This window comes from Denticeps clupeoides, chromosome 18 (assembly GCF_900700375.1).
Source record: "Denticeps clupeoides chromosome 18, fDenClu1.1, whole genome shotgun sequence".
In the NCBI taxonomy this organism is placed as follows: domain Eukaryota; kingdom Metazoa; phylum Chordata; class Actinopteri; order Clupeiformes; family Denticipitidae; genus Denticeps; species Denticeps clupeoides.
This window is the reverse complement of record NC_041724.1, coordinates 8,113,883-8,140,159: the sequence shown is the minus strand read 5'-3', so window position 1 is coordinate 8,140,159 and position 26,277 is coordinate 8,113,883. Positions and strand designations below refer to the sequence as shown.

The following is a 26,277-nucleotide window of genomic DNA, read 5'->3' as shown; positions in this document are numbered from 1 at the left end:
TCGAGTTTACAGATTTTACACCATGAGTGGAGTTTAATGATGTCTTTGTTGTTTGGGAGAGGAATGGTGGTAGTGGGCCAGAAATTCACTACTTGGGGGGTCCTTGGGCTGTTGCATGTTTTTTAAGGGTCGGACAACACTGCTGATTGCATAGCTGAGCCACAGATTGTGGAGGCAGGACAAGGAATTTGCATATGCTCAAACGCGAACCCAGAGACAGCCGTTCAAAAGCCGTCCAGGGTTATCAGGTTAAAGAGGTCCAGAATCGGTTGAAGGTTTTATTCTGTGGGGAAACCACTGGACACTTGGAAGAGATTTGCATTTATGTTCCCCAAAGGTTACAACACAACCTTTACAGCCCATATAAACGAATCAGACGAATTCAAAGCTTCCTGAGCTTGTAGTTAGCCTGTGGCGACCCCACAGCGGCTCCAGGATTCGGCCAGATTCAGATATTCCATGCATCTTTAATCTGCGGCATCCCTCAGGACAAATCAGTCTTACTTGTGCTCGTCCTGGTGGAAAGGTAGCCTTTATGTCAATAGAGCAGTGATGGACAAGCGACAGGTCGGGTGGTGGAGGATGGGTGCCGAGGAGAAAGAGAGCAGAGTTATCGGTGAAGATGAGGAAAAGAAGGTCATTAGCTCACCAACGGATTGCTCGGATTGGCAGGAAATTGCCCGCCACCTCAATGATTCTTCTCAAGGGTCCGAGTCCCATGGTGGCAAATGGACACACCCCTGTGCCCAATTAATCACTCGGCCGGTGGTGGCTGGAGAAGCACAAGAAAGGAAGGAAATGTGCTTATCAATGGCTGTAAATTGTCGCACCCTTTTTTTCTCTTTTTTTCTCTTTCTTTCTTCTTCTGTCTGCTTATTCTTTTTGCTTATCCATTGCAAAAAGAAGAAATGTCAACATGACAGTGTGTTTCCAGTACAGCTTTGCTAAATGGCTTTTTTTTTAAATGCCTGAAATACCACCTAAAATCTTTTTTAGCAATATATATAAATATATATTTTTCGGTTTTATTACTTGACATTGCTCCATTACGTTCATTTTCAGTTTTTAGCAAAACTAAAGCAATATCTACAAAACGTCAATTAAAAAAACTTAGAGATTTCCATTTGCGTTAATTTCTGTTCACCATTGATAATTTGACGGCAACACGTCTCTCTGTGTCTTTGAGTTTCTTCTTTTCTTCTTCCACACTTCCCAGACTGCAGTATTTATTTGCAAGTTATTGAAAAGTTTATGAAATAACCTAAAACGTTGACGGAAACCCAGCATGCCTGATTTTGCCACTGGTTTTTCTCCTGGTTCCCCCTTCACTGAGGGTTTATTTGAATTGCTGAAATAACATCTGATTGCAGCTATTGCACCACATGCCTGGCGCTAAGCAAAACACACCGTAAACATTTACACCCCTCGCCAGTGAGGTCAGTGGTGCGGCATGATATTAGAGTCACGGAGGTGCCTACCCCCTTGCCTCTGCATTGCCACAGCACCATGGCAACATTTTTAGTGATAGTCAAGAGAGCAATCAAAAAAACTGAAAGCAAAAAAAAAAATATATATATAGGGCTATATATAGGGCAGGTGTAAAGAAAATTCAGGGTGGGTGAACACAGGCATGCTAAAGGACAAGCAATACAATGTTGTACAAGGACTGTAAATGAGGACTGGGGATGCAACATTAATCACATTCATGTCAATCTTTATCAAGAACTTGTGAATCTTCCATTTACTCACTGTGACTTCAGGCATTTTACTATGTGACTCTAAATGTTTTGTCAGTGTATGAGTGACATGAATTTCTGTCCATTTCAGTGTTGCCCTAACACCCCCTCACAAAAGCAAATGTGTAATTCCTCAATGCAAATTTTTTTCTAATTCCTATAATATAAAACTATGATAAATATAATAATGAGAATTCAGTTCTCATGCCATAATTCTTATGTGTAGAAGAATTCTACACATTCCACATTTATTACATTTCTGAACATATGTATCAGATCTTTCAAATTGAGTGAGATCGATAAAATGCCCAAGTTCATGAATTCGTTTTTTTATTTTTATTTTTTGGATTTAGAATTTGTGAAATTCATTTGTTTGCTGCGGTTCCAGCATGACCCGTCATGTCGCATTGCGCTTCTGCAGTCAATTTCAGACCTCTGTGATTCCGTAACACTGAGTCAGCTCCTCTGAGCCCTCTTGTCCCCACCGTCACCTCCAGCCGGCTTCTAGCGCCAACCCCCAACCCCCCCACCCACTGTTCATGTCCAACATGACAAGACCACGACCCTCCTATTTACTTCAACCTGGCCGGGGCTCCTGATGGCCCCCATTCTTTCCTGAGTGAAGTGGCGGGGACCCACTTTACTGCGCCTTAATGAGAGTCCGAAGGGAGCTCGAGAGCTCTCCAGTCCTCGGCCTGAGTGCTTTTTGTGGCTGTGGGAAAAAGTTTTTCTTTGACATAAAAAAAAAGAAAAAGCCCAAATTGAGTAACAGTAGGCACAACTTTGTTGGTTTTTTTTGTCTAAATTGAGTGAAAAATAGCAGAATTTAGATTTTGAAATAAACTTGCTAGGAATGGAAGTCAGTGATTCCATTTCATCTGATGATATATTGAAAACGTTTACTACATGGATGAAGGTTAAGAAATTGGTTAGTGATTTAGATTAAATGATTTGTTCTCAGAATTTTGCAATTGCAATGATTTTAAATGGATTTGTGCTTCACCGTCTAGCGTCACCGTCTAGTGAGCATCACTGACAACGACATGGTCACATAGAACCAGGCCAACACATCCTATTTTTTCCCATTATGTCTTTCCAAATACTTTCTTGCCATTTCTTTCCCACCACATAAAACTGTTTTCATATGGTGTCAAATTCTGAGTGTCTGTGTTATGACATTAAATTTATTGCATAAAAAGTCTCATGTTTTTAATCACAGTAAAGGAAATTCCCCTTTATTTGGCACTAAAATGCTTGTGCCGAGGTTCTGTCTCACAAGCAAACATGGTTTTCTGTGTTTGGCCTTTTGTGGAGGATTGTTTTCTGACATCACTCAAGAATCTCTGCGAACATTGTCATATAACCAGGCCAATTTCTTTTCTTTTTTTTTGAATAACAGATATTTAGATTTTTTTCCAGCTCTCACTCTTAATAAAGTGTTCCCCTGCTGACACTGTCCAAAATAAATACTTAAATGTCATTCAAAGTTTAGCATGAACGTCATTCGTGGGGGGAGCTTTAGTCCCCCCCCCCCCCCGCCCTATTCTTGTGTTCCGTGTGGTTATTACACAGTCTGCAGTTTGAGGGCATTACTGTCACAAGAGCGAGGATTTTCCATGGCTCAAATTATACGTGCGATTAGAGGTATCGAACCACATTAGGGCCTTGCTCCAATCCGTCTTTCCCCCACAGACCCCCTTTCTCCACTACTTGCATTTCTGCTTCAGGGTGAAAGTGTGCATAAAAAAAAGATTGTATATAATATAAAAACATTAATCATTGCAATAAATTAACACAGATGCGTTTTGTTTAATTCATGTAAAGATGAAAAATTCATCTTAGCCACAATCCTTACATAAAGATGGCGCTTTAGGGTCAATTTAGCAAATTTCCATTATTTTCAAGTGGAGAAACATGACTCAAACATGGGAGCAACATGCTTGTAGTGCGTGTAGATCTTTAAACACTCAATAAAAATGATCATATTTGATGTGATATACTATTCATTTAGTTTAGAATGCAAATGTGAGGTGACACCACTTTTCAGATGTATTTTGAGAAGAAAAAAGTCCTTAAATAGGCCATTGTGGTATTTAATTTACTTTTATTGTACTTGGACTTTCTTCTGCCTTTTTGAAATCTATAAAAGGTATTCCATGCCCTGGAGTCTTGTCCTCTGCTCTATGGTGTGAGAGGTGCTCCAGGCTCCATGGTTGATACTCACAGTAAACCTTTCATGACTCCTAATGTCAGGCAGGGGATGGGAGCCAATGTGCTACTGTGGAGGGATGGATAGATTACACAAAGTCATTAGCGCTCCTGCACTCTTTACCACTGGTCGTTTAAAGGGTGCGTAGATGGCTGACCTTCACAATTCCAGCGTCATGCTGACGTGGATTTCTTTGTCATAAGCTGTCAACTTGAATTGATATCACAGATTTGTACTCAATTAACTTAATCTTGACAAGCCATCAGTCTACTTAGTATTGACAGAAAAACAAATTACACCTCTCCGTTCTAAAGTACAGGCAGACTGAATAATAATTGATCTGCATAAAAGTGTCTCAAGAAGGTCGACTCTGAGATACTAGAACAGCTTCATTGCTCCCTGGTCACCGTTCATTGAAATATTCTTCTCTCATTCCGTGTTGTGATGATGGGGATGGAGATGCTGTCCGAGAAACACCTCCACACCACGAGGCAACAGTCTTATAAGGGCATGTTGTCATATTGTACCATATGACCATATTTTAACATATTGTACCATTGCTCTGTCAGGTTGAACAATTGAAAAAAATACATGCTGACTGAGCTACGAATCCAGCACTTTACATACATAAATAAAAAAGAAAGCCAATGTGACATATTGACGGTTTTAAATGATCCTGAATGAGGAAGTAGTGTGTGTGAGCACTGTCACTCACCAGTCTCCTCCCATTTTAAGCTGTTCACCATTGTTAAAGGCCATGTTCAGGGTGACAGAGATAGTTACACACCACCAAAAATGATTTGAAAAGGTAAAAGATTACCCTAAATGTGTAGAGCTGTAATGTAATGTTGGAGCTAGCACCAGCTGACTGCTCAGGGTTAATTCAGCTGGTTTTCTAAAAATTTGTGATCTGCTCTGTGTTGCCTTTCTAAACCTAGTGGTAGCGCTGCTCTGTGCCTAAACCTCTCCTCTTTTTCTGCTCTGTTGCAGCACCCTCAACAACAACAACATCACCCTCATCCCCCTGTCCAGCTTCAACCACATGCCCAAGTTGCGAACGCTGTGAGTATGAAGGCGATGCTGTCGCGCTGTAGGTGGCAGACGATGAGGAAACCCGCCACAACACTCCCATTGTGCTCCGAACCACGGCCAACCTCGGCCATGAAAGTCAAATATCCGAGTGAAAGGCTTATTTTTTAGTCTGAGTAGGGACCTCAACTCATATTTATAATCTGATTTATTACACACACACACACACACACACACACACACACACTCTCTCTCTCTGTCTCGCACACACACAGTTTAATGTTACAAAACCCTCGAGCGGCCCTCGCTCTTTGATGAGTTCAGGGAATTCTTTCTATTGTCCCTCTGCGTTTCTATTATGCCAGAGTTACCAGTATTACATTTTCACTGCTCGTTTTAAAAATGCTTTAAATGCACAAAATGTGTCTGGCCTCTTTGAATGGTGTGTGTGCGTGTGTGTGTGTGTGTTTCTGTGTGTATGTATTTACTAATACAGTCCAAATGTCCTCACAAACAGAATACTTTGGAAAAGCAGTAACAAAAGTTTCCTGATAGGAAAATATGTATTTGAATAATTATTTAGACAAATACATAAGTGGTTGAGGGCAGTCCTTCAGGAATCATTAAAAGATGTTGGCTAGGATAATACATTTGAATTTACTGAATTTATTGTACGTCCTTATCCAGAGCAACTTACAATCAGTACTTACAGGATCAGGGCTCCCGGGGACATTCAGGGTTAATTGTCTTGCTCGGGGACACAATGGTAGTTTGTGGGGTTTAAAACTGTCACTGGGTATCATACCGACTAGGCTACTACCACCCCAATATATACCAGTGAATTGCACAAATACTGTATTGTTGTCTTATATTGATACAAACACATTAGTAATGTATACATAAGATCAACATAATAAATATGTAAAAATAGAAATAAGAAATATATACAATATTGGAAAGGGGTGCCAGCTGTGTGAATCGTGAAGAGTACATATACATAACCATGTTTCATGGTTATTACGTAGGTCATCACAAAAAAAAAAAAGTTTGCGTGTTTGTGTGTGTGTGCGTGTGTGTGTGTGTGTGTGTGTGTATCAGCCTATCCTGTGAAATATTACTTGAGCAGACATTCAGCGGTGCGTGCCATTTGTTCTGTCGTGGCCGCAACCACAATCAATACACAAATACCTCCACAGCAGCCAACTGTCTCCGGGCTGCGTCCCGTCTGTGGCCGACCCCTGCGTCAGCTCGGCCTTCGCAACATTTCATTATTATTAAAGTGCGGTCGCCTGTCTTACCGCGGCGCGCTCCAGAACAAACCTAATAAGGAAACAGGCGGGTTAACAGCGGGACTTTTTTTTTTTTAGGTAAGAAGGGGCCCTCACCCGATATCGCTGGAGCCCAGCTATTACCTTTTATTTCAAATTTGTTTCATTTTCCCTTTTCTCTGGTTTCTGATGGTCTTTTCTGGACAGAGCTTCGCACATCCATCAGCCCTGTGCCACATGCGCAGGGGGGATTGAATTTGCTGACGTCGGGATGGTCAGCGGGTCCCGCGCCTCTCCCCCGGCAGTATTGAATTATCCGCCCCTCCCCACAATGCCTCCTTCAGCCAGTCCTTCTGTATTGAATTTTCTGCCTCTAATATCCCTGAGATCTCTGTATTGAATTTGCCCCTCGTAAAAACAACTTATTAAATCAAATGTTTAGAGATGTCTGTAATCCTTTTAACGGGGGTTGGGGGGTTAATGGGGGTCGGGCTGGAGGATGGGGAGCAGAGAGAGCGGTGGCACCGGGTCGCTGATGGCCCTCTTTTCCTCTCAGTCGTCTTACCTTCAACAGGGTCAGCTTTTCAATGAAATGAAATGATAGCGTCCCCATGGTGTCTTCCTTTCAAGACACACAAACACACTGCACACACACACACAAAGCGAGGCAGGTGGGCACAGGGACTTCCACTACTGCAGCAGAAGTCATTTTCTTGGGGTTCTGCTGAGTTGTTAAGGTCCTTTGTATTCTTTCTAAGCTAGTTCTTTTGTGTGTGTGTGTGTGCAAAATTAACTCATAAACACACACCCATACATACGCCTTGTATTCTTGGTGCTGCAGCTCGGCGTGATGCTCCCCTCTGCCTATCACTAATCCCCCTGGTCTATAATTAATCCAAGTGCAAAGGGAAGCTCTAGACTGGATTCCTCGCGGGAAGGACTTTATTAAAATCCACGGCCCCCCCGTTGCTTAGATCAATGGTTGTGTTCGGCACAACATTATTTCATTTGTAGGATCTTTCTTTTTTTGTCTAAAAGGTTACAGTTCACTTGTGATTTGCTGACATGACTCTTTTGATTTCCCCTATTTTACTCTCTGTACTTTTTTTTTCATCCTGGCCTTGTTCCCCAGGCCCTTTGTGTAATGACTGTGGAGAGGCGAGAGATTACACCAGCTCTCTGGCCTGGGAGGGCTTGCACCATGTCATGGACCTTTGGCAAAGTGCAGGATTTCTTTACTTTCAGGGTGTCTCTTGAGTTGTCATTTTTATTTTTTTGACGCAAGACAGAGCACAAGGGATGTACTTTCCCGGGGCTATATACGTCATTGCACATGGGAATTATTTATGTCTGAATTTACAAAAATGAACAACTACAAACAAGAAAGTTATCTGCGTCCAAGAGAGTAGGAGCTAACTACTCACCAACCCATTTTGTGCGACACAAAAGAGACAAACTGAAAAATGGGGAACAGCATTCTGTGTTAGCAAAATGATGAATGAGACATTTGAGTATTTTAATATAGGACACTGCAGAATTCATTCTGTACTTTTTGATACAACTATAAAAAGTTTAATATAAATTGTGGTATAACTATTTTAGATATAACTATTTAACTATTTTATGGGTAATCTGTGTATTTAATGGTCCACAGACCATACACACAATAAAATATTGGGAAAGCTTGCAGAGGAGATCTCTCTATGGTGATGAAAGAAATAAAAGGTAATTTTTTTTGTGGTTTTCTGTTCAGTCGCCTTCACTCCAACAACCTACACTGTGACTGCCACCTGTCCTGGCTCTCCGACTGGCTCAGACAAAGGCGTGGCCTGGCCCCATTCACACAATGCATGGCCCCCGCCCACATGAGGGGTCTCAATGTGCCTGATGTTCAGAAGAGAGACTTCATCTGCACAGGTAACACACACACATTTTCACACTGGACACACACACCTTGCACAACACCTTGCACAACAAAGAATGACCTGTTATGCTGCAAAGTGGTGTTATTAATGGGTCTTCATTGATCTTTTACACTACAGAGGTGTAGTAAGGGTTTCTTAAAAGAACGTGGTTGGGACTGGGAGTTTTTTTTTGGATTGGCTATTGACCTGCAATATCAGTAAAGTCTACACCATATCTAAATACGTTCTGTTTTAATTAATTTTTCTTTTTAGTATTTTGGTCTGTCAGTTGTTAGAAATGTTAGAAAACCAAATAGAAATTTACTGGATATAAGAAAGGGAAGATATTAGTAACCTAGATCAGATGTGATATATTACTGAAATGTATATTTCACCCAGGTCCAGCTCAGTCTGAGCCCCGTACCTGCGTCCCCCAGGGAGCCGTGTGTCCGACCACCTGCACCTGCAACAACAACATCGTGGACTGCAGGAGAAAGGGCCTGACTGAGATCCCAGCCAACCTGCCTGAGGGCATCATGGAGATGTGAGTCTGTCCACCTTACTGTTGCATGCATGATGCCCAGAAACACTTCTTCACAGCAAACACCAGTCAGAACATTCTTTGATATTGTCTGAATATTATATTTCAGTTTTTGTATTTGTATTGCATATTGAGCAATTATAGACTGTTGTGAGAATGTTCTTATTAGCACTAGCTCTGAAATTATGCAGAAAAAACTATATAAAAGTGCAGAACACACAAATAATGATAACAATAATTGAATTCTCCCTGTAAAAATATTTTATGACCATCTGCATAAAATATAGGATTGCATCTTAGATAACAGCAGGATAAGAGAGCTCTTTCCCTATACAGATAGTGTAAAGCATTGCACCTAGTGCCATTTTAAAAATAAAGTATTTGACAATACTTGAACAGATCAGTTTGTAGCTTATCTAAACAGTTTTCACTATAGTCATCCATATTCAGATTTACACTGTACGGTTTAATTATATTTATTGCAAAATTATAGTGCATTTTATTTAGTCACAGTGCGCTCAGTTTGAACATTTTTGTATGCATGCAATCTAAATTTCAACGTCTTGACAAGAAAAACGAAAAACTATGTTCCTCTGCACACACCCGCACACAGAAACAGGTGCAAGACTTCACTGCTGCTCCGTTGCGCAGGGCGTGTGAAGCCTGGCGTGCATTTTTGCATACCCTCGGGTGGAGATATGCAGGAATTGTAAAAACAATTCATGCTCCAAAAATCCTTCAGACTTCAGTTATTCCTCCGTCTCTGTGTGTGTATGTGTATGCAGGCACCTCCCACAGCAGCTGATTAGGTTTCCGTTTTCGTTGGAGCGACTCCATATCTCCTCAGTCAGGGTATTTGATACTCATATCGATCTCCAGGAATCTTGTTTGCACTAAAGGACAGCTGGGTAATTGCCCTGATATGTGCTGTTTCTCGTCGTTGTTGTTATGCCAATACTGTGTGACCTTTGCATAACAAATGGAAACGCGAGACAGGATGCATTACTCCCGCATGCCCGTTGCCAGAAATAAATTGCGTTAATTAAATGATATATGCCTCAGACGGCTTCTCTGAGGGCTATCTCCTGGACGTCCGCTTGCCGGGGGCAAAGGACACCATGCAGGTGGGGCATCCAAAAAAAAAAAAAAAAAAAACGTTGTCCTTAAATCTGGAAATTGGCTTGCGGGTCACAAGATAAAAGATTTTTCCTTAAATCTCCACTCCTTCCATTGAGAGATAAGAGGTTGGCCTACCTCAGCATGACCCTCCTCAGTGCTGATGGGCATCTCTCTATCGCTTCCAGACGCGTTGCGTTTGAGATTTCGCTGCATCGCAGCTTTGCCTAATTGAATAAATGAGAAGCGATTGACATTCAATCGAACTTGACGGGTGCTCTTGTCCAGAAATGTGAAAGGCTAATTTGCTTTTTCTGCAGATATCTACATGACATTTTGGACAGCATCAGCTGCACAAAATTCTGCGGCTGAGTCAAAATATTCATCTGAGACCAGCTTTTGTTATTTGATCTTATCCAGAATTTATTATTCATGCAGTTCAGATTTGAATTGTGTCACACCTCTCTTACCCACTGTGGCAATTGCAAGATTAACATCTTTTAGAGCAATTTTGAAGACCTTTAATAATGATGAATATATCTGTGTCTGAAATTTGACCTTGTTTTGACTATTTTAAAATCCTCAAAATAATGTTACTTATACTGTAAATACATTTGCTTTACCAGTTATCTGTAGTTGGTAGTTTTTCTATTGTTTTTCTATTTAGAGACAACTGAAATTGTTTTTTATGTATGCTCATCCCAAATTTTTGCTTGGTTTCCATGCTTTGTACCATTTTAATCACCGTTTAGACAAAAATTAGATAATTCTTGTGCAGAAAAAGATGTCTGAATTGAAACTCCATGAAGATAGTGTGGAAATGTAGTGTGTCTTAATGAAAAATGTCTGCACAGTTGGATTTGTTCAGTTCTGCGGATGTATGTGACTAGGGCAGTGAATTTGGGGGGATTTGGAGGTTAGAGGATATTGAAGCAACAGAAACATAACTCAGTCAGACTAATGGGCCTGTCCTCTGTACACAGTGGCCTTGTGGCGACTGGGCATCCCTGTAAACATTCCGCTGTCTAGCATCAGCCATGGTCACCGACATAAAAGTAGACAATGTGCAGATACACAGCATTCATGTGCTTATACGCACTTTAATCCACACACTCAAACTTCTGGTAGACCTCTATTTGCCATCAATTTCCTTGCTCATATAGGTACACTACTATCTAACTATCTTCTCTCCACCCCACAGTCGTCTGGAGCAGAACCTGATAAAGAGCATTCCTCCCGGTGCCTTTTCACCGTACAAGAAGCTAAAGAGGATGTGAGTTCACCTGGCGCACTGACAGACCACCCACACCTCACCTGCACCCCAAGATTTAGATATATATAGATACGTTACGTACATTTCACACACACACACACACACACACACACACACACACACTGTACCTGCTAGTGCAGAGTGTAAATAACAGAGCAGCCTGTAAAATATCTGTCATATTTACATTTCATACTTCACATAAAATGCACGGCATGTCAGTTTTTTTTTTTTTTTTTTACATTTGTGCTGTGTGCATATGTGCGAGCCTCCCTCTTCCCTCCCATACAGAGATCTTAGCAAGAACCAGATTTCGGACATCGCGGAGGACGCCTTTAACGGACTGCGCTCTCTGACGTCACTGTAAGTTTCCACGGCCCCCGGCCAGGCTTCACCAGCAATACAACACTACAATACAACAATCATTTCATTGTAGGTCTGTCAGATATCAGATTGTTTAGCTCTCTTTACATTACAGATTTTTTATGTTGACAAAAACACAATTTTGTTTGCTTTTAAGTGTTTTTCCTCTTGCATAAGTCATACCAAGAATCGTGGTGATGGATGGTCATATCCCACTAGAGTTCTTTCTGCTGCAGCAACTGCGCTCGTCGCCATTACTGTTAATAGAAGCATTGTAGACATGTTACCAAAGGCTTATGTACGCAGCCTCTTATTTTGGGAGGTCTACCGTCTCGAAGCATGGATTCAAAATTAAGAAGACCTCGATTTCCTGCTCCTTGTATTTTAGAATGCCATGTGACTTATTGATGTCATGTGACCTGTAAATCTGAAATAAATAAAAATGACATTGCAGTTCATGAACATGATAAATGCGATTAAATGTTTTTATTGGAAAGTCTTTGTATCTTTTGCACAATTTGGGAACGAATTAGCAGCAGTTGCCTTTTCAAGGTGGTGCTCACTGTTAATTGTTTAAGATGCAGGTCACTGTCTACCTCACATTGACTGTAGACAGGAAAACAACCTTGGCTGTTTAGCACACCCACGTAAATGTGATAAAACACACTCCGGTGAGCATAAATTAGCATATGAGCATGTATTTTTTGTGCAAGGGCTAAATGACTTCAATTTAATTTATTTTCTGTGCCTATCTTGCAGAATGATACACACATGCACGCACTGACCTAAATTGACAAGCCAAAGTGTCCCACTCAAATTGCTGCATAATGAAAGACACCTCAGCGTTACTAATTGCCTTGATGCTAATTAGCGCGCCACTGCGGTGTTCACCCAGGGCCGACCGGAGGATGATGGGACAGGTGTTGACGCCGAGGCAGATCAGAAACAACCACACCGCGCGGCCCCGTGCAAATAAGCCAGCGCTGAGTACTGTACTCAGCGCATGTTGGGTGTGCGTGTAGTGCGTGGGCCCGGCTGTGAGGGCGGCTTTTGTCTGAATCACCTGAAGGAGCGCGAGTAGGCGCCATTTAATCTGGCTGGAGATGATGAGGGATCCATCTCTCTCCGTCGGCCTCCGACTGGCGCTGGGGTGTGGGAGTCGTTCATCGTGGAATGCGATTACAGATAAGCGGCGAGAGGGGAGACGCCCGTGCGCAGGCACATCTGGAAATACAGCCCAAACTCACAGCGCTTGCGGCCGTGACCTGCATTACATTCGTGCCTGTCACCCATTCGTCCTTGAATGTCATAAAATTTTCTTTCTGCTTTGCATCTTTGGCATCTTGCATTTTTTTTTTTTTTTTAATTTATTTGGTGGACAAATTCATTTTTGCCGTTAAAACTGTTAGGTCTAGATAGGACAAATTCCAAAAGGAATTATTTGGTTTATCAAAATGAAAAATATGTATTTTGTGTTTCATTTCACAGGGTCCTGTATGGTAATAAAATCACTGAGATCCCTAAAGGCCTGTTTGATGGCCTTGTCAGCTTACAGCTCCTGTAAGTACGGCTTCTGGTTCTCTCTGTGTGTGGGGGTTTGTGTCTGGATTTGTAGAATTAGGCGAGCCACAAATTTGGTCAAGACTATATGTGTATAGTTATACATTTATATCACCATGTTAGCCCACAATATAAGCTTATCCCCCTTTTTTCTTAATTAACACTCATTCAGAAATATCATGATGCTTTTTATCGTTAAAAAGATTCTTTTTTTCATACCTATTTTGAGACAATGCCAGGCCACTACACTATATATGTTGCTTGGTTCATACCAAGGATTGAGTACATTGCTGCAACGGTGCTCTAGGTCATCTCTCCTCATAAAAGTGAGTGAAGCACACCAGGAGAGAATGAGATGAAGAGCAGAAACCCTTTCCCTCTGGTTGAGGATCTGTGTTTGGGCAATGGGCTGTGCCAAAAGAGACTTTTATTTCCTTCCTCTGCGGAACACTTTCCATCATTAGCATTTTAATTGAAGCTGATTACAAAGCATATCTCCCACACCTAGTTATATTGATGTAGACATGGAAACATTGCTCACATGTAATGACTGTATTTAATGGTCTAATTTGGGCAAATCTCCTGTCTTTAATAGCATGCATCTAATTATTGTGAGGTGATGAGGAGAAATTGAGATATTTTCAGGCTCTATTCCACTACAATTGTGCCAGATTGGCTGATATCTGTGTAGAGGTAGTGCCTCCCTTTCTTTCTGGAAACATTGAAAAAAATTAGAACCACATTAGAATTCTCTCATAATTGAGTGTCATGTAATTTGATAAATATGTTATTGTGGCATTGATGCATAAAAATGTAGAAGTTGTTTCCACTTCATTCAAAGTCTCAATGTGAAATGAATGTAGAGAAATTTTTTTGAAGCATTGATGCATGAAAAAAGCATCATTCCAACGCTAATGAGTTTGTCCTATGGATTACATGTTTTTAGACGCCATTTCCATCAAAGTACAGATGTAGTTTTTGTTCTGTTTTCCTACCATGTTAGCCTTTCCTATTATTTTTGATTTATTTATTTTCGAAGCCTTAAACCTAATTAGTTCTCCCTGTGAGCAGGCTGATGATGCATGCACTTCCTCATTAGGGAGGCTTTTCGATAATGAAGCACCATGCAGAGCATTAAGCAATTGTCAGGTGGGCAAAGCCGCCGAGACGTGGAGGTGGCACAGGCCACAGGAGGATCCTGGGAATGACATAAATAGCGCTGTCTTCTTCCCCTCATGCTACGCCTCCTCCATTTTACACTGGGGCACACATGTCCGCATCCACTGTGTGATTTACTGCACCAGCCCAAAAATTACTGCCCCAGATGGTGACCATTGAGGAAGGGAAGTTTCCAGCATTTTGACTGTTGTGGTCGCACTGTCTTCATCCTCATCGTTCGCTGCATGTTGCCATAATTATAAAGATCATTTAAAAAATAGATTTCAGAAACAATGCAGGTCTGAAAATATCCAAGAACCTGAAGGAAACTTCTGTAAACATCTGTGCTTGGAAAGGTGTGGTGAAGGACAGGCAGGCCAATATCAAACAGGGATGAAAGTTCTGTCTTTCTGTTTCTCACCTATCCTTGACACTCATCCTGTCCATTGCTTCATCCCTCAGGCTGCTGAATGCCAATAAGATCAACTGTCTGCGTGTGAACACTTTCAAAGACCTGCAGAGCCTCAGCCTGCTCTCGCTATACGACAATAAACTACAGACCATCAGCAAAGGCCTGTTCACGCCACTGCGCTCCATCAAAACGCTGTGAGGACAGCCAACAGATTAAATACACACAGAACACACATTCTTTTCAGAACACAATAAGGAGCACCGTGCCACGTTTATGGATTGTGCGTTTGCAGGTTTCATTTGATGCGTTAGCTTCTCTCTCTCTTTATTCTAGACACCTGGCCCAAAATCCTTTTATGTGCGACTGCCATCTTAAGTGGCTTGCAGACTACCTATTTGAGAACCCCATTGAGACCAGCGGTGCCCGGTGCAGTCACCCACGTCGCCTCGCCAACAAGCGGATCAGCCAGGTCAAGAGCAAGAAGTTCCGTTGCACAGGTACACACACACACCAAAACAATTGCAAGTTTGGCATCTACCAACCCAGAGAAACATAACAAAAACATTTAATTATGGCTATATAATACTCAAAACTATGAAATAACACATGTGAGGATATGATAAAACTGTTTTAGACTCATTGTAAACCACCATCAGTTGGACAATGGGGATGGTTTCCCAATAGTTACTATTTGTTGCCTGCTTTCTTTCACTGACGTTAATTTGATGATGTACAAGGCAGTCATGAGGTTAAAGAGATGTGTCCAAACTTGTGACAAATAGTATAGATACATACCAAACCCATCTAAACAAATGCATGCGTGCACACCTCATGAAGTCTAGACTAGCTAACCCACATGGTCCCCTGGAGGGCCGTGCCGCCTCCTCTCCGTGTTGGGAAACCATTTCTTTTGAGTCCATCCAAACTTCCCAGCTGCACACACAGCTGTTTGTTTATTCATGCATTTATTCATTCTGTTTATTGTCTGACAGAGAGTGATTTGTGGATGGGGGCCGTAATGTCTCATCCAGGCCCCGGGGCCAGTTTAGTTTGGATTCTGCTGTGTTTTAGAGGCTCGTGAAACACACACATATATATTTCGGTCCAACAGAGGCTAGCTCAGGATACGGGAAAAATTCAGTGTGTGTTTGTGTGTGTGGGTCATTCTCAGACACAGCTTGCTTTGATATTAACCCGGGATTCTGAATTACAGGCCTAGAGAATTCGATATAGCAACACAGAAACGGAACAGGAGGGGTGATAAACTGTTGGTCAGAGGGCTCAGTTTAGGAGTAGACATTCGTGTGCGTATATGTTTGTGTGTGTGTTTGTTTGTGTGTGTGTGTGTGTGTGCGTGCAGTGACACTGGGCTGCTATCCCACTTGTTTTCACCCTCTTAATGTGTGATATTTACCCTTGATCCCCTTTTTCACTGTCTGAATCATTCCGTCTGTCTGTCTGTCTAATATCCTTGTTTTGTTTGCGACCCACTGTCACGTGAATCCTGTTGCCACAGCAACCTCTATCGGGTGGGTGGGGTTCTAAGCGTGCATGGTAATTAGGGTCTCTTTAATTGTTGGGGCCCCGCCCCTGGTATCCCAGCCTGCCCCTGGCTTCCTGGCTGCTCTGTGCTGATTGGCTGGCCTCTCTTTGAGCCCTGACTCCTCCCCCCCATGCCTCTGCTGCAGCTGTCTCTTGTGCTTGATCTAACCATGTGCCGTCGCCTGCTCTCAACTCACATGGTTCTGTCAAGCACCAGGGACCGCTGGGCACTCACACAGCACCGCACGGCACTTTGGGAAATTACAGACAGGCGATAGGCAGCAAACAAATACACAAGGTGATATCCCGGCACCAGAAGAGTGACTGGTGGGAAGATCCAAAGAAGAAAAAAGTTTCTCAACAGGGACAGCTGTGTACATATGTATACGGAAAAGATAGCAAAGAGAAAAGAAAAAACCAGAGTGGAGTTCAGCTGAGATCAGGTCAACAGCATCATTAGCCGCCCCCCTCCACACAACCAGAAATAACCTTTGGCCTGTTGCTGGTGGCCCATCTCCTGTGGTGGTCTCTTGGAATGATGTCCCTGTGGTGGGGGGAGGGAAGATGTAAATAGAGAAGAGAAGAGCTCTGATAGGACAGGAATATAACTGGAAGCAGACTCCACTTTACAAATAAACTGCTTTTTTTTTTCTTCATTTGTCAATGGCAACTTCCTCAAATGTTCTCTTTCAAGTGAGCATTGCGATTATGCCTGTAAATGTGTCTGATAGTCTGATGGAAGGATGGAAGGGCCGCTGAAATCAGGTCTTCTGCTCTTTTCTGTGTGTCTGTGTATCTATGTGTGTTAGGCACTGAGGACTACCGTAGCCGTCTAAGTGGGGAGTGTTTCCAGGACCTGGTGTGTCCAGAACGCTGTCGCTGTGAAGGAACAGTGGTGGACTGCTCCAACCTTAAACTCACCAGAATACCTCCTCACATACCAGAGCACACCACTGACCTGTAAGAGTCTCAAACACTCATTTCTTTTCTATATCAATGGGGACTTTTTTTCCCCCACTAAGATATAAATGCAAACACGTACACGAAGATAGGGATGGGCACCAAAATAATTTATTAAATGGAGCCAGGGTAAATTAAAGACCAGAATATTGGATTATCGCCATCTCCATTATCAGTCCTGCTTTCTGTACCAGGGAAATTAAGAAAACTGATTTATTATTGCAACATAAAAGGTTATCTTTCATATTTTATTTGACCGGCTCTGTTACTGATTAAGACATTCGTCTATGGCGCATTTGAAATTACGCTTGTCTAGGGGAGAACTCTCTCTCTCTTGTGCTTGCACAGCGCACACAAATAGGTGCTGGTTTTATAGGTGCTGGGCATGGCAGAGAGAATTATGCTCTAAAGGGTGATTGCACATAGTTAGTGCTGAACGTGTTGGTTACACTGTGTCTAGCAGGCCCTTTGCCCGGGTAACTGTTCTCCCATTTTTTACACCGTCACCAGTCACTTTATAGTCATAATAGTGATTTTGCTACTTTTGACAAAATATTAATTCTAATAATATACATTTTTATTTTTATATGTGGAAGATATCAATTAACTTCATACTTTTTTTTTCAAAAGTATAATACCAGAGTATTACCAGCAGCTTTACTGCCGAGAGTAGTTGAACCGTCACAATACCTAGAGAAGCTCATGTCAGAGAGGTGGAGCTCTGTCCCAGAATACTAGGCATTTATAGTTAGTAAGAGGTTGTTCATTCTTGTGCCACTATCCCACAAATGTCCCTCTGTGGCTTTTTGTCATCTATCCAGGTCTCCTGTCTTCGCTTTTGTATCTGTACTGCTTGGAAATTACAGAAAAAGACCACTTGATTAAGACAGTCAGTTGCTTGCCCTTTGTTAGTGCATTACTGTGCTAATTATGACAGATTCCCCCACAGAAAAGCACCACTCTGGGAGGCTGAGGCTCATTTAAATGGTAATCATAGCAGAGAGAGAGAGAGACATCCTTTTCTTTCATAACCTGTAGAGCCGTCACGCTCAGATGAAGTTGTCATTATACTACATGAGAATTTTTCAAAATATGTTGTGTGAAATTTGTACACTTGTTACTCATGTACCTTCATTTTACATCTATCTATCTATCTATCTATCTATCTATCTATCTATCTATCTATCTCGTATCAGGCGGCTTAATGACAATGAGATTTCCATCCTGGAAACCACAGGGACCTTCAAGAAACTCACGAACCTTAAGAAGATGTAAGCATCTGTTCCCTTCCCTCCGGTCTTGCTTTCATTCCCCGCACCACCTGCCCTGTAATGTGCATTCACAAAAGCTCATCTCCATCTATACTAAAGGCAACAAGCACAGCCCATTCACAAGCCCCAAAAATGTGTACTAAATGGGACCTGATGTTTCATCAAGCGTGAAATTGCTCACTACCTAGCCTCGTTCCAGTACATATAAAAAAAAGCATCAAAGTGTACCACCAGGGCTGTAAATCAGGTAGTAAATCAGTTCTGTAGCACTGTAATAGTCAGTCGCATGTTCATATTCCTGTTTTGCTAAAAATCGCAGCTGGTAATTACATTTTCATCAGTAAAATGACAATACACATTGAGGGCGCTGTTTTCAAAGTGGTGCTGAGCACAGCACTACACGCAAAGCGTGAGGCATGTTTGCTAGTGTAAGGTCAATGGTGTCCTAAACGATTTACATAAGTAGGTAAAACAATAACTGCTTGATAGTTATTTGTCACTTGAAGAAGAAAAACAAAGTTTTTTGTTTACATTTTTTTGTCACACTGAACACAATTTCTAATTAAATAAACATTGTGAGAGCCTGATGATTGATAGCTCTCATGCACGCTATTTTTTCATTCTGGATATCCTGCAGAAGTAAGCATCAACTAAACTGTTGTTGCTGAAATTAGCACAACTCTTATAAAGTAATAATAAGGATGTTGACTGTTACATAGAAATACACATTACTATGACATAAAATACAACATGATTTAATCTGTTTTTACTTCTTTAATTCAGTTCTTGTGTAGGCTGTGCTGACTGTCTTTCATTTTCTTTTGCCTCGCCAGTAACCTGAGCAACAACAAGCTGCGGGACATCCGTGAGGGGGCTTTTGAGGGGGCCGGAGGAGTCATGGAGCTGCTCCTGACCGGGAACAAGCTGCAGGCCCTGCACGGACGTATGTTCAAGGGGCTGACTGGCCTCAAGACCCTGTGAGTACAGATGTCATGATTAAAAATATATAAATATTATGTCACCACAGAGTCTGGGCAACGGGCTCACGCTATGGGATTACTCATGATCTCATTAACTTTCACTTGTGTATGACAAGAAGACACTCAGAACTGGCTGTGTGCTCACACACACTCTCTGCCAATTTAGTTGAAACACATTGCAGTATCATCTGCTGGTACCCTCAGAAAGCACATATTATGGAAAAATCATTTCACAGGATGAGCCTCTCTTTGCACAAAACACAAACTGCACTTGTCAGATCCAATAGAAACAGCCACACATGATCATTAACACACTGTTTTTGGGTCATAAGCAATACGTATAGCATGATGTGCAGCTAATTGTGCAGCTATATCTACGGTCATGAAGGGACTGTTTTTATTTAAAATTTTTATGCAATGCTCTCTCGCTAATTAACTAAATTGGGGGAGGAGAGAAAGTGCAGAAGGAGAACTGGAATGGAATCATGGCTCTTCAGTATTGAATTTAGTGGCTCTTAAGTCCCAGGAGCATCACCTAAATTGAGTTTGCCCATCTCAGATCCCTGCCTGTCAGAGCATAATGCCGAATTTGCTGCTTTTACATTTTCATCACACACTGCTCTGCTCTGCATTTAGCCCGCCCGGGACGCCACTGGCTGGGTGGTGGTTGGGGGTGGGGACCTAATCTTGCTACATGCACACAGTAACAAGCATAGATACAATTCACACACACACACAGACACAATATATCTAGGGGTGAGAGTCTATGTAATTAAATTACTTTTAGGCCTGTGCGTTTTTCAGTGACCATTACTTTTATATCCATGTGTTCATCGGGTTCACGAAGATAAATTTGCACTCCGATATCGAACCACAACATCATCAGTGCACTGGTTGAAAGCCTTTGGCGGTTCAGATGTTTTGTCTCAAAAAGAAACCATATGGAACCTTTCAGAATTTTCTCCTGATACTACTCTGTTGTAATGTCAACTTTCCGCTATATAATTCTTATATATAATTCTTGAGTAAATCCAAGTCATAAATCATAAGTTGTGAGCACTGTTGTGTTCTTAGAACATGGAGGCATCAATTGTTTTTTTTATGGTAGAAAAATCAATTTTTTATTTTGTCTGCCTCAGTTAGTAAGTTAAGTTAGTAAGTCACTTAAGTCACTGATTTAGATTTTTTACTATTTATTATTGTTTTTTGGTAATTATTTTATTAAAACACTAATAATAAGGCTCATTTACATTGTTGTGTTGTATCTGTACATGGAAAACACAATGTAACAAATGCAGTATTGTAATAGGTTGTTACATCATTTGGTACATTACAGATTTACAGTAAAAATTTTGGCATAAATATTTACAGGCACACATTATTTCATAGCACACTTACAACCATCATTGTTGTGCCCCAGATGGCAGATGTGGGCAAATTCCGGGCCAGTCACCCAGACACCCCCACCAACCCCCATCGCATGCACCATCGCAGCCGCTAACGAGAGCACTTGCAGGCCACACTCACTACCCCTCTGCCCACCAGCCCTCGCCACGGGCTGCAGAGAACTCATCCACTCCGAAAAACAAACCGTTCTGATCGTGGAACATTTCATCCTCGGGGCCAAACTCAGACCGGGGGACGAACATGTGTGAGGAGTCCATAAAAGCGGTGGAGCTGCACATGCATCGCTGTGGATGGGTCATTTCCTCTGATAGGATGTACTTCTCTGAAATGTTTATACAGGTTAAGGCCCAGAAATTTGGTTATCTTCCTCGTTTCCAACATGCCATATCAATTTAGCTCTTTAAACATAACACACTTTGCTTGCGCAAAGAGATACTCGCCGCAGCTAGATGTGCCAGCAGAGGAAATGGAATATTAAATTTTACTGGCTTGTTTGTGTAGGAGTTGTGTAGTGTGTGTGACCTACATACACAGGGTATTCTCCAGTCTTTGTGTGTGTGTGTGTGTGTGTGTGTGTGTGTGTGTGTGTGTGTGCAAAGCCCAAGAAAACTTCCACCAGGGAGGAATCCAGTTAGATGAGTGGCCCACAGAGTGACTTGCCAAGTCGGCTTCTGCTGCTAAAATTAAATGCGCTTATTTTGCACAGAGTGGTGTTAAAACTGCCTATCTGCATTTTTTTTTTTTTGCTCTGTGGAGATTTAAGACATTCTGAATTTTTTAATACCCTTGTTCTATCTCTTGTGTGTTTCCAGGATGCTGAGGAGTAATCAAATCACGTGTGTAGACAACAGCACGTTCATAGGCCTCAGCTCGGTGCGTCTGCTGTCTCTGTTCGACAACCGCATCTCAACCATTGCCCCGGGGGCCTTCTCCACCCTGCACTCTCTCTCAACCATGTGAGCACCCCGCCCTGTGTCTGCACCGTCTTGCTCCACTCACTCACTCACTCACTCACTCACTCACTCAGTCACTATACATGTTGGCCACACACACTAAACCTGCTGGACTATCTGAGGTCACATTAATACAATTTATTCTGTTTATATGAAATTGATGTGCTAACCCACAAATTTTCACACATTCACCTGTTTTTCTTATTATGAATGACAATATTTATTTCATGTTAATTCATAAGGCTGCAAATTTAGTCTAAGGGTTAGGGTCGCACCTGAGGTACACTCATCACACCCAGGACGCCTTTCATGGCTTCCCTCTGCTCACCAAGTGTGATTAAATGCAGGTTAAATGCAGATGACACATTTTGTTGTGTGCATGGTGTGCTGTGCTCTGCTGTGTATGATAATGACAAAAACAATCACTTTTACTTGAATAGCATAAATGACATAGTTTTCAGGGCAGTAAAATAAAATAAAATGAATTGTATATTAGTTACACATATGCAGAGGATCAGTCTGTGGTACCATATTAACTCATATACACAGTCAGACACATTCAATGCTCAAATTCATCCACGGCAGGTTACCCTCACCTCATTTTTCTAAACCTTGCCAGATTCAGCGGTCAGTAATTTTATTTCGTGACAGACCGTGCTGCTGTGCCTCTTGGTTCTCTTAATGTCCCAAATAAGCTGCTTGAATGACCAGCCACTAAGACTCAGAGCCAAATGTGTTTGTTCAGTCCACTGACTGTTAGCGATCTTGCATATGTTTCGAGGTGGAACTCTGGGAGGTCCGCCTGTTCATGTGGTCTTGCTGGACCCCTGTTCATCAGGCTGCGTACCGGGGAGGCTGCGGCCCCGTGTGGAGGAAGGCAGTGAACTTGTGATGGAGTTGCTGTTTGGCTGGAGAATATTGTTTGCAGATGGATTTGTGATTTTTCCATGCTTGTTATACATATACAGGACATTTTCATGTTGTTTTTTTGGGGATAGACACAACACAGACAAATTGTAACCATAACATGGGGAAGAACCCTGGGCACATCTGTAAAATGCTGAAATATGATAATCTACAACATTACAGGGGACTCTGTGGGTTGTTGTAAAATCTTAGTTTTATGTCAGTCAGTTTACATAGCTAGAGAAAGGAAAAATAGCAATATTGGACACAGTGGACTCATGATGGACAAGCCAGCCATCATGTGTATATATTCAAAATAACTTAACTCAAAATGCGGTGCCACTGAAACTGAGCTGTACTGTAAGTCACATATCAAAGCCATGGCTCAATTCAGTATCCACATCCTGAGTTGTTCATGAAAGCTCCAACATATGCAAAAGAAATGGCCCTGCAAAAGGCAGATTCATATTTCTTTCGGTATTAATGAAGTTTTCTGATTTTGATTGTGATTCATATACAACGTTTTGTAGTAGGGGCATGACATACACCCAATGAGACATTTTAGACCAAAATATATGTTAATGTTAGCAGATTATGTTATAATAAGACACAAGATGCCACAGTGTGTGATGGTCATTGTTTCACATAAATATAAACGGTGACGGTGATTGGCATGGCAGGGAAAGGACACAGGACACATGCACACAACTTCACATAGACAGGGAGTCTTACTTTTTAACAAAAGCACAGCATACAGAACTAATACATCTACAGGCATACAAACACAGGACTTGACACAAAAGGGTTCCTTATTACAACAAAGCTACAACAATGACACATTTATAATGTTTATAATGTGGGTTTAAGAATAGTGCAAAGAAACCCTTCAAAATGGTTTCAAAATCATTCTTCTGCCAAAAAAGTTAGATTCTAGATGAAACTGAATGAACTAAAAAAATGAATGCATGAATAAACTAATTTGAATTAATTCATGGATGGATGGATGAATGAAGAACAAACAGATAAACAAGGTTTGTCAACCCACCCATTCTCTGATGTTCTGTATAGAGTGAGTTAATGAATTAATTAGTGTATAGAGAGATGAATTAATGACTTAATGATGAATTAGTGATTGAGTTAATGAATGAATGAACAAAGTTTGTGTCATTCTTTGGCGCTCTGCGTAGGGGTGAGCCTCGCTTGTGGTCTTCTGTCTTGGCCATTACCGACTGCCACTTTTCTATTTCCTCTCTCTCTTTCACTCTCTCTCTCTCTCTCTCTCTCTCTCTTGGCCTACCAGCTCTTTAATTACCTTGTGGCTGGCACAGGCGGGTCTGCTCCAGCGTGCGGTGGCTAAAAATAGGGACGGAGAGAGAACCCAGGAACCAGCTGTGATCCTGCCGTACGAGTGCAGCGGTCAGACCGAACAGTCCTGGCCGGCTCCCTTTCTCGCTCTCTCGCCGCTACTCTCCTATCATCTCTTCCCGCTCTCAACCCCTGTCTAAATTAGAGTCGGTGTTCGTTCCAGTCGCCAGAAAACGATTGGGCCAAAGCTAGATCGCAAACTAAAAGAAAAAAAGAAAAAGCATTATTTATTCTTGAACCTCTGCCATTTGTCACACCCTATTAACGAGAGCGGCAAAACGTCCTGATGTGCCCTTCTAATGTCCGCCTGCGGGTAAGGTAACGCCACGAAGAGTCGTTTCTGTCATTTTCCTGCCCGCCTCTCCCCCTCCACCAGATCTGATTTGGCATTGTTTACGGAGACGTGTGCGGGAATAATTAAAGCCGTACGTCTGCGAGTGCCTGGGCAGCTCAAGGTCAGTCCAGTTAATTAATCCACACTTCGGGCTGCGCTGGCACAGAGGCGCTTAGCAGCTTCTGTTTTCTACCACCAGAGGAGAAATAATAAAAAGAAATAAAGTGAGGGCGGAGGGAGAGCTCTTCCCTGTTGCTCGGTACCTTTTTTGCTGTGAGTCAGTCGGTGGCGGATGGCGGAGGCCTGTCAGCTCCCGACTCCCGGCTGTACTCATGCCTCTCAAGGCCAAAATCTGTGATTTAAGCCCCTGTTCCGCTCACCGTACTTTAAAGGGTGCAAAGATGAAGGCTGTGAAATGCGCTGGGCTCGGCTCTGATACCAGAGCTAGATTGATGGGCAATAGGTTTTCTCTCAAAAGAGAAAAATGTCGCAGAGAGACTGCAAGGTGCTGGACTTTGGGCTTTCAGGTTTTTTCTCTGAGGGAACAGGAGTGATGACTGCCAGCTCTGGCTCAGTTGTTATTTAATGGTGCCATGCACAATTTGGGAAGGTGGTAATGCTCTGCAGGTTATAAAATAAATCCTTATCCTGACATCTCTGAAGGAGGCTTTAACAAGTGCCCTAAAAAAGGTGCTTTGCACATAATAAGATTGAATGCAGATTGAATTTTGATGTAAAAAGGTACATTATTTCTCTTTTTCTATCATTCTCAGTAATCTGCTGTCCAACCCCTACGTCTGCGACTGCAATTTGGCGTGGTTGGGCCAGTGGCTGAAGAAAACCCGAGTGGTCAGTGGGAACCCACGATGCCAAAAACCGGCCTTCCTCAAGGAGATCCCCATCCAGGATGTGGCCACCCCTGACTTTACCTGTGATGGTAGGGCAACAGTCCGTCCGTCCAAACAGCCGTCCTCATTGCTGCAACCTTGACTTTGGAGATATAGTAGACCATTATTGTTTGTCCTGTCACATCACATCCTGGCTGCCTAACCTTAACGTGCATAGTGTCATATGTGTCACTATGCATGTTAAGGTTAGGCAGCCAGGTTATGGCAAAGGCAGTAGCTGTGGTGCCACACTCCTGGCACTACATTCTATCTGTCCATTGGTTGGTGTTCAGATGGGAATTGGTCGATGCCTGGTTACTACTGTAGGAGTTATTGGTGTAGTCAGAACGAGGCACTCATCCTGTCAAGATTGCTGGATGCCTTTATATCTGTCGCTGGATGCCCCCAATATCTGTGAGAAGGGGGCATAATTATGTGACTATATAAGACATTGCGCTGTGGGGGCATACACTAGTTCACCAGTCAGAAGTTCTGATAATCTGTGGTGTTACGAGCAAAGAAAATGGAAAATGGAAAATGTTGCCAGATGGGTATTTTTTTATTACTGTTATTAGAAGTAGTATATTTAAGTTGTATTGTTAGCATTAATAGTTCTATGTTAAGTGGCATTGTTTTAGTCTACTATAATAATAATAATAATCATTTAAATAATTAAATAATCATCATTTGTATTTTTATTTGTTTTCTGATTCTGCTATTATTTCTCTGTACAAATTACAAACATTTGCTCTCCCGCAAGAGGATGTATTTATTTATTTATCTTTTATATGAGAGTCGTATCCAGAGCAGCGCTGCAAAAAGCTGAGCACTGCGACAGACCCATAACTTTTTTATTATGCAGAAGGAAACGTGGTTTGGCTTTTGTCTGGCTGAGGAGGGAGGTGGAGCTGGTGGTGCAGGGGTGGGGTGTCTATCGTCAAACTCCCCACAGTCCTTCTGGGGCAGAACAGCAGTTTCACTTCCAAGCGCTGCTGGCAGGCCATCCAACAGGAAAACATGGCCCATGTGCAGACCGTGATCCAGGCGGCATTCCTGCAGCCCAGCTTCCCTCGCTGATATTATTCCACACTCGCAGAAATAAAATA

The 26,277-nt window shown here is 42.1% G+C and overlaps 1 protein-coding gene across 1 annotated transcript in view; it reads left to right on the top strand.

The window, feature by feature from the left end:
• slit3 (slit homolog 3 (Drosophila)) overlaps positions 1 to 26,277 on the top strand; it is a 148,755-nt gene that overhangs the window by 98,161 nt on the left and 24,317 nt on the right. The window contains exons 7-19 of the mRNA XM_028960216.1: positions 4,936 to 5,007; positions 7,996 to 8,159; positions 8,546 to 8,690; positions 11,005 to 11,076; positions 11,365 to 11,436; positions 12,925 to 12,996; positions 14,617 to 14,760; positions 14,900 to 15,063; positions 16,918 to 17,068; positions 18,265 to 18,339; positions 19,173 to 19,316; positions 21,539 to 21,682; positions 25,058 to 25,221. Coding sequence (XP_028816049.1) covers positions 4,936 to 5,007; positions 7,996 to 8,159; positions 8,546 to 8,690; positions 11,005 to 11,076; positions 11,365 to 11,436; positions 12,925 to 12,996; positions 14,617 to 14,760; positions 14,900 to 15,063; positions 16,918 to 17,068; positions 18,265 to 18,339; positions 19,173 to 19,316; positions 21,539 to 21,682; positions 25,058 to 25,221 — 1,583 coding nt within the window. The remainder of the gene's footprint in view (positions 1 to 4,935; positions 5,008 to 7,995; positions 8,160 to 8,545; positions 8,691 to 11,004; positions 11,077 to 11,364; positions 11,437 to 12,924; positions 12,997 to 14,616; positions 14,761 to 14,899; positions 15,064 to 16,917; positions 17,069 to 18,264; positions 18,340 to 19,172; positions 19,317 to 21,538; positions 21,683 to 25,057; positions 25,222 to 26,277) is intronic.